Source organism: Python bivittatus, unplaced genomic scaffold (assembly GCF_059951505.1).
Source record: "Python bivittatus isolate LINGU-HERP-01145 unplaced genomic scaffold, Pbiv_v1 ctg000310_np1212, whole genome shotgun sequence".
NCBI classification, from domain to species: Eukaryota; Metazoa; Chordata; class Lepidosauria; order Squamata; family Pythonidae; genus Python; species Python bivittatus.
The window spans coordinates 9,168,465-9,182,425 of record NW_028277054.1 but is presented as its reverse complement, the minus strand read 5'-3'; the positions used below and the strand labels follow the sequence as shown (position 1 = coordinate 9,182,425).

At 40.1% G+C, this 13,961-nt stretch overlaps 1 protein-coding gene across 1 annotated transcript; it reads left to right on the top strand.

Annotated features, from left to right (window-relative positions):
* The first annotated feature begins 590 nt into the window (after window positions 1–590).
* On the top strand, window positions 591–13,604 carry SMPDL3B (sphingomyelin phosphodiesterase acid like 3B). The gene is made up of 8 exons (XM_007440029.4): window positions 591–955; window positions 1,726–1,939; window positions 2,392–2,489; window positions 4,017–4,160; window positions 4,382–4,554; window positions 5,306–5,486; window positions 6,101–6,234; window positions 7,871–13,604. The coding sequence occupies exons 1-8, from the start codon at window positions 895–897 to the stop codon at window positions 8,264–8,266; spliced, it is 1,401 nt and encodes a 466-aa protein (XP_007440091.1). The 5' UTR covers window positions 591–894; the 3' UTR covers window positions 8,267–13,604.
* Window positions 13,605–13,961: the final 357 nt, after the last annotated feature.

The following is a 13,961-nucleotide window of genomic DNA, read 5'->3' as shown; positions in this document are numbered from 1 at the left end:
AAGATGAGCTGACGTCCGCCTACACCAGTTCATAGAAATTTATCCCGGTCCTCCCCAGCTTTCCAGAGACTTGGCTTTTTACCTTAGCCTTGCGAAGGTCTGAAAAGGTTTCAGCCCAAACCATGTCTATTTTTAGCACCTGATTTTTTTAATATACCCCATGGGTATCCTTCCAGATGTGCAGATTACAGCTGCATCTTTCCCTGCCAGCAAGGCCTCTGAAACTCCTGAATTTATCCGTTCATTGTCCAACTCAATTTTGAAGGGACTATATACAGTTCAAAAGTAACATTTCATGGAATTAATCTAAGCAGCAGCAGGCAGAGTTTCTGTCCCAAACCTACATAATGTGGTTATTTATTACTGGTATTTCTAGTAACTCTATCCCAAAATGGCTCTGAGTAGAATAACACAGAATCGTAACACTCCAGAAACACAGCCTCCAGTGTTTTCTTCCAAACAGGTTAGATCAGGGAGGCAATATTCTCTGCTTGAAGTAGTCTTTGGCAGAGAACCTGAACTTTCGCCTGCCCCTCCCCACCCACCAAAGCTTTTGAGCCGGAACACAAACTTGATCCATCCTGCTATGTCAGCAAAGAGCTTGTCAAATTACAAAGTTCTTGGTAGCAGTTTGAAGGCACGCAGATAATATAAAGCTTGGCCCCTTGACGATTTCCTTCAGTTAACACACCGTTTAAAGATTTCCCAAGGACTCTGCTAAGTAGGAAGAAATACTTTTGATGGCAAGAGGAGTTCCTTCAGCGACCTGTGAGTCAAAAATGTAGGGGAGGAGAGCAAAAAGTGGGACTGGCTGATGATCGATTGCCACAGCTGCATCTACGGAAGACGAAGCAGATCCTCGGTGCCTGTTGGCCACAAAACTCTTTCGCCAAAATGGATTTTTGCAGGATTATATTGCTGCTGATGCATTGCAGAAATGTAATTGCTGCTTCAGGTATTTTTCAACTTTTTTACTGGGAAAGTTATCTGAAAGTATGACACTCGGTGATAAGGTTCAGGAGGCAACAACTAAGGCTCTCGAGTTGGATGTGGGCCCCACCCTTGGAGCTTCTTCAAGAGTTGCCACTGAATTGTTATTTTTAATATGACAGAAGAGAAACATTCGATGGAAGTAGCCATATTCACTGTTTAATTGATTTTCTTTTAGCTATATCCCTCCTGGCAGATCAGATGCAGAGAAACCAGCTAAGTTCTGTGCTGTTGCAATCACCATTCAGTTGACAAAGCTCAATCTTTTAGCGTTTATTTGCACATGTTTATCTTTTTATGTTTTATATTGTGTATGTACCGGCTCACTTTGGACATGCTTCTTCATTTTATGGGGCTGATCTATGTCTGTAATTAACTCAGTCACTTGAACTCATTTGAACTACACATAAATCAAGTTAATTTTAGGTTTCTCCTTGTCCCACCTTTACCATGGCACTACTTAATTTTGGGAGGGCAGCTCAGGCACACCACCCCTCAGAAACCAGGACAGAAAAAACATGGCTTGTCCTTGGCTTAAGACAGGAGGATCAGCAGTTTTGCAGAGTGGGCTTGACAAATGGGGGACAAGTTTGTCTTTACACAGGAACAGTCCTAGATGTTTTGTTGCCTGAAATAAGCAACATTGATTCTGGAAGACTGAAATTACTAGAGAATACAAAAACTGAAGCAAACATTGAACAATTTTATTGGTGAATTTTCCGTCTGCTAATGCAGGTTCCTTCTGGCATATCTCAGACCTTCATCTTGACCCACAGTACCAAAAGTCCTCAGATCCTTTGAAGGTGTGCCCATCTGCTGGCACTCAGCCAGTGATCAGCGCAGGAACTTGGGGTGATTACTTGTGTGATGCTCCCTGGATTCTTATCAACTCTTCTGTTTATGCCATGAAGAAGATCCTTCCCGATCCAGACTTCATTCTTTGGACTGGGTAAAAACAGCTTGAGTCCTCTGCATTGTAGTAAACAACAGAACAGACTTTTATTGAACCACTTACCTGGCTAACCATTCAAGAATAACTATTTATTCATTCTCTTCATGACTTACTTAGGTATCATAATGATTTAGGATTCCCATGCAAATAAGTGAATATGTTAGTACAAAAGGGATAGTTGCATGTTACTCTATGAGAAAGAAAAAAAAAACTTTAATGAGCTTGAGATTAAAACAGAGATAATGGACTGGAATATCTACATCTATATCTCCGTAGCTTCCCATCCCTTTTATCTGCCTGCCTCTTAGCCTAATCACCTCTTAGCCTAAATTTGATTACAGTTGAGACCTAGGTTGTACGATTAATTTATTCTTTCTTATATGTAGCTTATGTAGCCTTTTGCTTAGTATCTGTGGGCTTCACTGAAATGTATTTATGCTGTTTTCTAGAGATGATACTCCTCATGTGCCAGATGAGAAGCTGGGGGATGAAACAGTGTTGGAAATAATAGAAAAGCTAACTAACCTGATCAGAGATGTCTTTCCAGGTACAAATTGCTTGTATTAAGTGGGCAGTAACAAGGTAAGGCCTATGAAAGGCCATAACCAGATGCAACATTTTACATTGGGTATAAAACTTAACATAATACATTCAAATATAAGCCCCATATATTGGAGAAAACGTAGATAAATGGGTACATATGTGGTGGTTTTGTAAATTTGTTCAATTGTTTTGGTGTGAAATTTTTATTACGTTAGCATTATAATTATATTATTATTAAACTGAGATGTTTAGAGGATTAAAATGCTAATTTTTGTTTTGTTTTGTATTTCTGGTTGCAGCCAGTCAGGTAGTGGCAAGATCTTGGAAAATAGGGAAGGATTTTAATATTTCCATATGGTTACAAATATGTTGGGAAGCCACTCTAATGAAAAAGTTGATTGAAAAAAGATTACAATAATGCAGATGATCATTTTTAACCTATCTGGCTTAAATTTATTAATTATGTGCAACAGAAACATCATAATTGCTTTCTAGCCAGTTCCACATTCCTGGTTAATTAAATTAAGTCATATGTATTTTGCTTTCATATGGTCTTCATTGTCCTGAAAATAAGATTATATGAGGTTCAAAAAGTTTTAAATTTCAGAAAGTTAGTTGTAAATAGCACTTTTGGAAGAAAAGTCTCTTGATCTAAATTAGTACTAAGCAGTGGGGGCAAAATAACCTTCCCTATTCTACTTTAAACCCAAATGTTTTGAGACTGCAAATTCCAAAATTCCAACCATCACAGTGGGTATCAAACTATGGAAGAACGTAACAGAATGTCTTCTTTGATGACTACTGAGAACATGTTGCACAAGCAGCAGCAAGTATAGACACGATTGTATATATTCTGCTGTCAGGTTTCTCCAATAAATCTGTTCCTATTCCAGGATGATGGGAAAGATTTACGTAAGCCGATCTATTTCCCTGGGGAAAAAGTGTAGTTCTTCCCACTCTCCATAGTGTGACCATAGTTATAAGTCTTTACAGTAGTATGAGCTTCCAGATATAGAGTAGGTTCACTATGGTTCAGAATGCTTTTTACTTTGACTTTCCATCTGCTCAGCTCCAGAAGTCCATAAATTTACCATATAATGAAATAAAAGTACCTTCTTGGTCAATTTCAATCCATGGCTTGATCTTGTTTGGTGATTCTCCTGTCTAGATTCACATTTTGTAAATTAACGTAGGTTCAGATGTAAGTTAGGCCAATTGTGATTGCTCTCTGCCTATGTATGCCATCTCTGGTGCCCCTCTTGATTTTGATGGAGAAAAAGATTTTGGGTCCACACATCACAGGAAGTCATAATTGTAAACTCCGCCATTGTGATTTGTGTGTAAAAATTTATGGCTTGTGGCTTAGCATTAGATCAATCTAGGATGGCTAAAACAAACCATTATTTAGTACGTTTTGTCTCTCCCTACTGTGGGACATTTGTTTCACAGCCACTTTTACTGTGTTCAGGGACAAATCCTCTCCCTCTTGTACCTTTCTCCACCAAGCTATGTTCTTTCCTGCTTCCTTCAGATACTCAGGTCTATCCAGCAATGGGCAACCATGACTTTCACCCCAAAAATCAGCTTCCCACTGAGGAGAACAGGATCTACAATGTAACAGCAGAACTATGGCGCCCCTGGCTTGGTGAGCCCTCCATACAGACATTCAGAACAGGTATGTGATGGCAGATTGTGTTGTGACACTTCAGATTAAATTGGCTTTGAGAGGCAGTACTGACATGCAGTAGACCCGAAAGAATGCTTTCATCTGATTCTGTGGGGCTATAAGAAAATGAACTGGAGTTAGTGGTACCATTCAAATGACCCAGTTGACCAAATTAGCTGCTCCCTACCAGATACTTTCTGGACCAAGCTGATCTGCTGGCTGTTTTGCAGGTGCTTTCTACAGTCAATTGCTGCCTAGTCCCGGACCAGCAAGGCGAATAATTGTCCTCAACACAAATCTGTACTATGAAAATAATAATCGGTCCATCGGTCTGGAGGATCCAGGAGGCCAATTCCAGTGGCTGCAAACTCTGTTGACCAAGGCATCAGAAACAGGAGAAAAGGTTTCTTTCAGCTGCTTTATTTTCTTGTTTTAAACAATAGTTCTAACCCACTTTGGGAAAGGAGATTGTAATTAGAATGATGTCTCAACTGTACTGCAAAAATACATTCAGCACTATGAAGTTAGCATCACAGATATACTTCTGGAATGTCAACACACTTCAGTAATATCATGATTTCAAGAGAGACTCAAAGGATACATATGTCACAAACCATGGTTTAAGTAAGCCATAATCAGTTGGGCTTACATAAGATGCTAAGGGATAAGCATGATTTGATTTCTAATGATAAAAAATTTTATAAATACATTTTAATAAATAAAATTAGCCACTTAATGGCTTAGTGTGATCCAGCCAAATTGAGTATGAATCATACTGTAGATTGCAAGATCTGCAAGGGACCTTAGAGACCATCAAGTCCAACTTCCTTGCACAGTTTAGGGGAACGGTTTTTACCAAACCTATTCAGATTGAACCAAACAAGATGTAGATTAATTGCTTAAAATTTGTATAATGGGAGTTTCAGGTCTAGAACATAGGTTGAGAGACAGGTAATTAACATGCAATTTCAGGGAGGATATTGGGAAAAGCGAAGATTTGGAGTTAGGTCTGGGTCCCCCACCCTCATCCCCCAAGGCGTCGATCATACTAGCTGGTGATCATGGGAAGGCACCAGGTTGGGGAAGGCTGGGGAACTCTATCCCACAGTCCTTAGTATGTCCTTTTCTCCCCTTACCATCCCTTATCTTTACAGGTCTATATTACTGGGCACGTTCCTCCTGGGTTCTTTGAAAAGAAACGAGGCAAACCCTGGTTCCGAAAACCCTTTAACCAAAAATATACAGAAATCATTCAGAAGCATCATGCCGTGATTGCAGCACAATTTTTTGGGCATCACCATACAGATAGCTTTAGAATGTTTTACGATAACGCAGGTATGTCCCCTGGAATCCTTTGGACCTCTTTCAGTCCACAGAGCATCAGGGTAGTGGAGCAGATGTACTTCACTGGAGGGCAGATATCAGAACTGGACCCTGCTGGGATCTTGGCAACTGCCTAAAAATGTCAAGTGTCTCTGCCAGACCTGGCAACTGAAAAAGCAGTCATACAATTTAGCAACATAGATAAAACACAATGTACAGTTACCTTACATTAGAGGCCACAAAAGCCTAGGCAGATAAAACAGCATTTGCCCAGGGATGAGATCTGTGTTGGAATCCACCAGCAATCAGGACATTCAACAAAAGGAGTGCCACAATTGAATGGGTGCATAATTTTTCAATCCCCACCCATTTAAGATGGAGGGGATGCCCCAAAGGTGATTGCAAGTTTCATGTAGGGTCATGTTGCCAAAGGCAGGTCCTTGACTCATCTGTCAACTGGTGCATTGCTGGGACTTGAATACCACTATTCTAGTCTGCATATCACTCCTTGCTCCATCATGGATTATATCCTGTTATGGTGTAGCATTGTAGTGGGCAACATCAATCAGTCCTCAAGATAAAGTGTGTGTCATAACATTCTTGACATAGTTTGTCTTCTCTTTCAGGGTCCCCGATCAGTGTCATGTTTTTAGCTCCAGCAGTTACACCTTGGAAGACAACCTTACCAGGTGTGCACAATGGAGCCAACAACCCTGGTGTCCGCGTTTTTAAATACGACCGTGACACTCTGCTGGTGAAGGTAGAAAGAGAATTCCATTTATTTATATTTGTCTCCAATAAATTAAGGTGCCTGACCCAGAAGTGATCTCTGTGGCCACTGAGGGCAAGTTTTCCTCGCTAGAGATTTCTAGGTGTTCTCTGTAGAGTTGGACTGCTGTGACTTGCTTGAGTCCTATTCACTTTGGCAGCCTGGGGAGGGGACAGGGGAACTGTTGTAGAGGGGAGAGCAATAGTCATGAGGATCCTGCTCGTAGTCAGGAGAATTATGGCCTGATTCAAAAAATCCTGAAACGCAGTTTCAGTTTACTTGACTGACTAAGCATCCTACCATGGAGAACCCAGTCATATTAGTTGCCCTGGTTGCTACAGCCTAGGAAAGTGAAATGAAATGAAGAAAGGTAGAAAGTGATTTGGATCTACCTTTTGGCTGTCTTGACTTTGTCAAGGGAGAAGGGATGGGAGGGCAAAAGATTCTCGTTGGCTACTAGGAATCAGAATGCTGGATCCAATGGGCTTAATCCAGCATAGTTTTTGTGTTCAGTCCAAGTGTTCTTTAATCTTTTAGGTTAGGATTAGGGTTTTTAATCAGCTAAATATCCCAGCCATCTTTAGAAGAAGATAAAGTACTGCGGCATTCCATTGGGGGGAATGCATCTCTGATATCTTGCTTTGCTTTACAAAATACAGGCAGAGAAAACAGTCCAGCATGGGGAGGCTTTCACTTATCGCACTAAGCTATAGTTTGCTTAACCAGGATTTACTGAGTAAACCACAATTGTCTTGATTCACACACTACACTAAGCCATGTACCACAATGGCTGAGTTCATAGAAAACTCTAATCTAAACCCAAATAGTGTCACATTGCGTGTTGTGTATGCCCAGTTTGATTCTTAACTCTTTTCCCATTGTCCCAATGGAAAACTAAAGATAGAGCATACATGTGAGCACGCACACACAGACACACCAATTTGCAAGGTAAAATGCAGTTTAGAGGCAATTCATCAGCAATATAATGAGCAAAAATGAATGGGGAATATCAGCAAGCAACCTTTTTCAGACTGAGAGGGTGCCCCAGGCCTTGAGTGGTATACTAGGTGCTCTACTCAAAAAAAAAAATAAGTAGGGCCAGGAGTAAAGTCAAGATAAAAAAACATGTTTTAATTTAATTTAAATATGTTTATAATGAAATTAAATTAATTTTCGTACAATTGATACAATACAGTAGTTCCCCCTTGCATGTAATTTTCTCCTTCAGTCACATGAAAATTGGAATCCGGTTGCAAATTTTAGAGGACCTTTGGAGCTACCCTGTGGCTTTTAAGACCACAGACTGCACCCTTACTCAAGGGAAAACTCTAATATGAACTGAGTATGCTTACTGGGCATGAGATGCTGAATGAATGTAAGGGGGATAGAGAACTGGAAGAGGAGGGTAAAGGAAATATAATGGCTATCTTCATCATTACTAGGGTTACCACATCAAACTGCAAAAATCCAAATGTCCAGTAGATGGGAGCAAAGAGTTAAGCGTTCTCTGTATCTTTTTGCTGCCATCCAGTAGTTGTCTGAATTTTTGCCCAAATCTGGTAGCTCTGATCAGTTTTAACATGGAATTTCCTAGTGTTTCTTCCAAATGCTTTCTGTTCTCTTTTAGGATATAGTAACTTACTACTTAAATCTCACCCATGCTAACATGGGAGCTCCAGAGTGGAAGAAAGAGTACAGCCTGACAGAGGCATACCAGATCTCCGATGGTTCTGTTCGCTCCATGCATCTGCTCCTGGAGAAACTTATGAAGGATCAAGGCCACTTCCAGAAGTACTACCAGTATAATTCAGTGCAATACGATCGCTCATTCTGTGATGACAACTGCCAGACAGACCACATCTGTGCTATCAGAGAAGTTGACTTTGCAGGATACAGTCAGTGTGTTAGAGCCAGAAGTGCTGCAGTCGCAACCCCAGTTCTGGACATTCTCTTATTTTGCCCCACAATGGGTCTCATTACTTTAGGCCTCTGGGGCACCTTAAGCAAGCTGGGCCACAAATAGGGGCATATGGATTCCACAGGAGCAAAGAAAAAACATAGAATGTAGTGACAATCACAGGTGCCAGCATCCTAAGAATTTAGACCATCCATTTCTGATGAATTTCTGAACTGCAAACTCAGCTGAAGATCATCATCAGAACAAAGAAACAAAGCTATTAATTATTTTGCCTGCCTTATGATGGTGCAAGGTCTTCTAGGTAAAAAAGCAATTCTCAAGTGGCAAAGCCTCTCTTTCAAGAGCATCATTCCTATGACTGCAAGGATTAGGGATTGGGGTATTGTTCTGCAGTGGTTCTACTTCTTCATAAATGGGCACTTCCAACTGATGTTGGTGAAAGAGGAGAGGTTCCTGATGGACTGCCCCAGGCCTTGGACTCCTCCTCTTTAGCATCCACATGAAATTGCTGGGAGAGGTCATCCATCAGTTTGGGGTGACACATCATCAATAAGCTGCTGATACCAATTTTGTATCTCCACTCCAGGCTGAACAGATGACATTGTGGAATTCTTGACTTGATACCTGAAGGCTATAAGGGACTGGATTGGGTGGAACAGGCTCAATTCAAAACCTAATAGAGTTACTCTCTGTGCAGATGTCTTCAGGTTCTTAGAAAGTTCCATCTATTGCTCTTTGGAGTGGCACTTTCCTCTGAAGGAGTAGACTTGTGGCTCCTGCTAGAACAAGTGAAGGCCATGGCCAGAATAGTTAGCTTCAGCTGGTCTACCTTGCCAGTTGTGACCTTTCCTGGGCCAGGAGGCTCTAAAGACTGACTCGTGCACTCATCTGTCAGGATTTTCTTTCTCATGGGAAAGGATTCATCCCGTTATCTTTACAACAATAACAAATAATATTTTGACTACAGAGATCATGTGAAAAACACCTGTTATTGTGTGTTTTGTGCTATTTACTGCCACCTATTGGCGTGTGTATGTTAGGTACCCAGTGGGGGTGGCATAGAGCTATAATACAAGGGGAGGAAAATGTTCAGCTTCTCTGAGTAGTTGTTAGTTGTTTTAGCGTTAGCCACTATGTAGGTTTTATGGGCTACGTAGTTGTAACAAAGTACCAAGTAGCGTACCTCTTCTCTAAGAGTTTGTAGCTAGAGATTTTGTTAAGCTTGTGTTGCTAATAAGTCTTGGATGCTACATTAAATGAGAAGATGTGTTTTTCTTTATATTTTGTATGATATTTGCATTTTATGGAATTTTGCATTTTTATCAATAAACACCAGTTAGTATATATTTTCTGACTGGATTTCTTTGGGAAACAAGACATGGACATTGCATTGTGTTTGCTGTCATGGCTAATATCATCCTGGAGTTTTTGCTGCGCTCTGCACAAACAGGAGTGTTTGTGATTATCACTCTGCCCGACAGGTTATGGGCCCAGGTTATGGCCAGTGGTGCTGTGCCAGCCCAGGTATGGAGTGTTGTCCCAGCATTATGGTTCCAGGAGTGCTAGTCCCAGGACTGTGGTCCCAGGCGTGAAATTTCAGGCTTGTTTTGCCATGGATGCCGGTGCTGGAAGCCAGGACTGAAATTCCTAAGTGATGGGAGATTTATGGATTTATCACCCTGCTTGTGAGCATCTGGTCAACATTTCGTTTGAAGTTTGGATTCTTTCTGTGTCAAGTGCCTGTTATAAAGAATAAAACATGGCAACGACAACGGTGAGTTTTCCGTTTGAAAGATTGAATTCAAAGAACTACCAGACATGGAGTATAAAGATGAAATCTTTCTTCATGAAAGAAGGGCTCTGGCAAGTTGTAAACAATCCTTCGCCAGCAGCTCCTACAGATGCTGAGAGAGTTTTGCTTGACCGTGCATATGGTAATCTTATATTGGGACTTGAGTCTTCAGAACTAGTGCATGTTCGTAATTTGGAGACTCCTAATGGATGCTGGGTGGCTTTGCGTGAAATCTATGCAAGACAAACTTCAGCTGCCATCGTAAGTTTGTCAAAGCAGTTGTATAACCTTAAATTGGAGCAAGGTGCTAATGTGATTGAGCATCTGAACAAGATGAAAACTTTGTTTGCTGAATTGGCAGATCGGAATATGCAGCTTCCCGAGAATCAAAAAGCATGTATAATACTTTCAAGTCTGGATGATTCGTTTGATATGCTTGTAGAAACTGTGAATGTTTTACCGCCCGCAGATCTTACTGTTGATTACCTGACAAACAGATTGCAACAAATTCAGAGTTCAAGGGATTTACAATTACCATCAAAGAAGAGGCTTGATAACATAAAGCAGCGCTCTTCTATTGGCACAGAGACTGCGTGCATGGTGAGGAAATGCTTTCGTTGTCAGTCTACCAAACATCTTCTAAAAGACTGTCCTATGAAAAATCAGCCTACTGAGAGTTCCAGAAAGGACAATTTGTTAAAAAGCAAGCAAGCACTAGAATGGTGTCTGCCTTGATGTCTAACAGAAACAAACATTGTACTGATAAGTGGTTGTTGGACTCTGCTTGTAGTGAAATCATTGTAAACAATGAGCAGTTGTTACTGACCAAATGCAAGCCTAAAATTCAACAAGTTAACTTGGCTGATGGTTCTATAGCTAAGGTCACTATGCAAGGTAACGTGTTCATTCCTTGTTTGGGGGAAGTGGTTTCTGATGTATTTTGTGTGCCTACACTTGATTATTCTCTTCTCAGTGTCCCTGTATTAACGAAACTTGGGTATATTGTTGTATTCCAAGGTTCTGAGTGCTATGTCAGTAAAGAGGGAATTGAATGTGCTAGAGGGGAATTGGTTAATCAATTCCCTTCCTTAAAGCACTTGCATACGTTTGGAACGTTTGCCTACGTACAGATTCCTCAGGCTCAAAGGAGGAAAAACCAACCAAAAACACAGTATCTTAGATTTGTTGGATATGCAGGAGAATCTAAAGGATATAGATTTTCAGTGGGAGGTGGAAGAGTAGTGATTTCCAGAAGTTGTAATTTTGAAGATTTGAAGACTTCTAATTGGCAAAGGCTCCATGCAAATTCAGAAGTCATTTTGCCTTCCTACACAGACTTAGCTAGAGAGCAAGCAGCCCATGCACCCCCCTCTCCGCAGATAAAACAAGAAGCGGCAGTGGAGGAGTTGCCGTAGCTGAAGCTGAGCAGTTAAAGGCACAGGCACAAGAGAAAAGTGAAAAACAGGAACAAAGCGTTTTTGAGATTCGTAGGTCAACCCGTATAACAAAAGGGGTTCCACCTGAAAGGTTTGTTGTTCAACAAGTGAGAGTATGTCACATCACTTGCGAACCAAAAGACTTCAAAGAAATGTTAGTTTTACCTGTTGATGAGCAAGATAAATGGAACATTGCTATGGACACAGAATTTAATTCATTGGTAAAACAAAATGTTTTTGAACTTGTTGATTTACCTGTATCAAAAAAAGCCATAGGTTCCAGATGGGTATTTAGAAAGAAGCTTTTACCTGATGATACTGTGCAGTATAAAGCTAGGTTGGTGGCACAAGGTTATTCACAAGAGCAGTTTGTGAATTACAACCTGACATATGCACCCACAGTTAGGCCTGAATCATTGCGTGTAATGTTGGCCTTAGCTGCACAGAGAAACATGGTTGTTCATCATTTTGATGTGGATACAGCTTATTTAAATGCTGATCTTCCTGAAGTTGTTTACATGAAACAAGCGCCAGGATATTCATGTGGAGATTCCCAGAAAGTTTACAGGTTGCGTAAAGCACTGTATGGATTGAAACAAGCTGGGAGATGTTGGCATCAATGTTTAGATAAAGCTTTGTTAGAAATTGGTTTCAAGAAATCATTAGCTGATTCATGTGTGTACACCAGAGGAACTGGAGAAAATTATACAGTCCTTATCACTTATGTTGATGATTTTTGTCTTGTCACTGGTTCTTTAAACTTGGTAAAAGAATTTGCAAAGCAAATGGAGAAATATTTTAAAATGAAGGATTTGGGTATGTTAAGATACTACTTTGGTATTGAAGTGCATAGAACTGAAAATGGAGAAATCTATCTGAGTCAGAAAAAAAAGATAGAACAGTTGTTAGCACAGATGGGGATGTCAGATGCAAAACCTGTAAAGACCCCAATGACATGTGATTTCTTAAAACATGAGACATGTGAAAAGTTGTGTGAAAAACCTGAAGTGTACCATTCTGTGATAGGTTCAATCCTTCACCTAGCCCAATGGACATGTCCTGATTTATCCTATGCTGTTGGAGTTTTGAGCCGTAAAGTAGCTAAACCAACTGAGCATGATTGGCAAGGATTAAAAAGAATGAGATATTTAAAAGGTACAGTAGATTTTTGTCTCAAAATGCCAACCAAAGGGTCTGAAAAGCCTGTAATTTTTGTTGATAGTTCATTTGCAGAGGAAGGTGACAGAAAGTCAATAATCGGGTTTGTTTGTAAATTTGGTGAATCCACAATTGTGTGGAAAGCAAAGAAACAAACATCAATTGCCTTATCTACTGCAGAAGCAGAATTCGCAGCTTTGTCAGAAACAATTTGTGAATTAAGATGGTTTCATCAATTATTCACTGATTTAGGCATCAAAGTGTCATTGCCTTATACAGTGCATGAAGATTCCCAGGCCTGTATAGGGTTAGCTAAAACAGAAAACTTAAAAGCTCATACTAAGTATGTGGATGTAAAGTACAAAAATGTAAGACAAGCTATGTTAGAAAATTTCATTGATCTTGTGTATTGTGTATCTGAAGCAACTCTTGCAGATGTATTTACCAAATCATTGCCTATTGTACAACATGAAACAATGTTAACCAGACTTGGGTTTGAACAAATGTAATTGATTCTATATTGTTGTAATCAATTGTCTGTATTATTTTTGTAACGTGTAATTGTTGTGTCGAAAACGGGCTGAGAGGGGTGTCAGGATTTTCTTTCTCATGGGAAAGGATTCATCCCATTATCTTTACAACAATAACAAATAATATTTTGACTACAGAGATCATGTGAAAAACACCTGTTATTGTGTGTTGTGTATTGTGCTATTTACTGCCACCTACTGGCGTGTGTATGTTAGGTACCCAGTGGGGGTGGCATAGAGCTATAATACAAGGGGAGGAAAATGTTCAGCTTCTCTGAGTAGTTGTTAGTTGTTTTAGTGTTAGCCACTATGTAGGTTTTATGGGCTACGTAGTTGTAACAAAGTACCAAGTAGCGTACCTCTTCTCTAAGAGTTTGTAGCTAGAGATTTTGTTAAGCTTGTGTTGCTAATAAGTCTTGGATGCTACATTAAATGAGAAGATGTGTTTTTCTTTATATTTTGTATGGTATTTGCATTTTATGGAATTTTGCATTTTTATCAATAAACACCAGTTAGTATATATTTTCTGACTGGATTTCTTTGGGAAACAAGAAATGGACATTGCATTGTGTTTGCTGTCATGGCTAATATCTTCCTGGAGTTTTTGCTGCGCTCTGCACAAACAGGAGTGTTTGTGATTATCACTCTGCCCGACATCATCATCTCCTGGTTAGACTACGGCAATTTGCTTTATTTGGGGCTGCCCTTGAAGATGACCCAGAAGCTACAGTTGAGGCAGACTTCAGTTGCCTTCTTGCTGGGTGATCAAAACTGCTTTAGCAGAATAATATTGTGGGAGCCACATTGGTTGCCAGTAGGCTTACAGGCCCAAATCAAGGTAGTAATTATCACTCTTGTCTCAGGTCCTTATTACTTTCATGCCT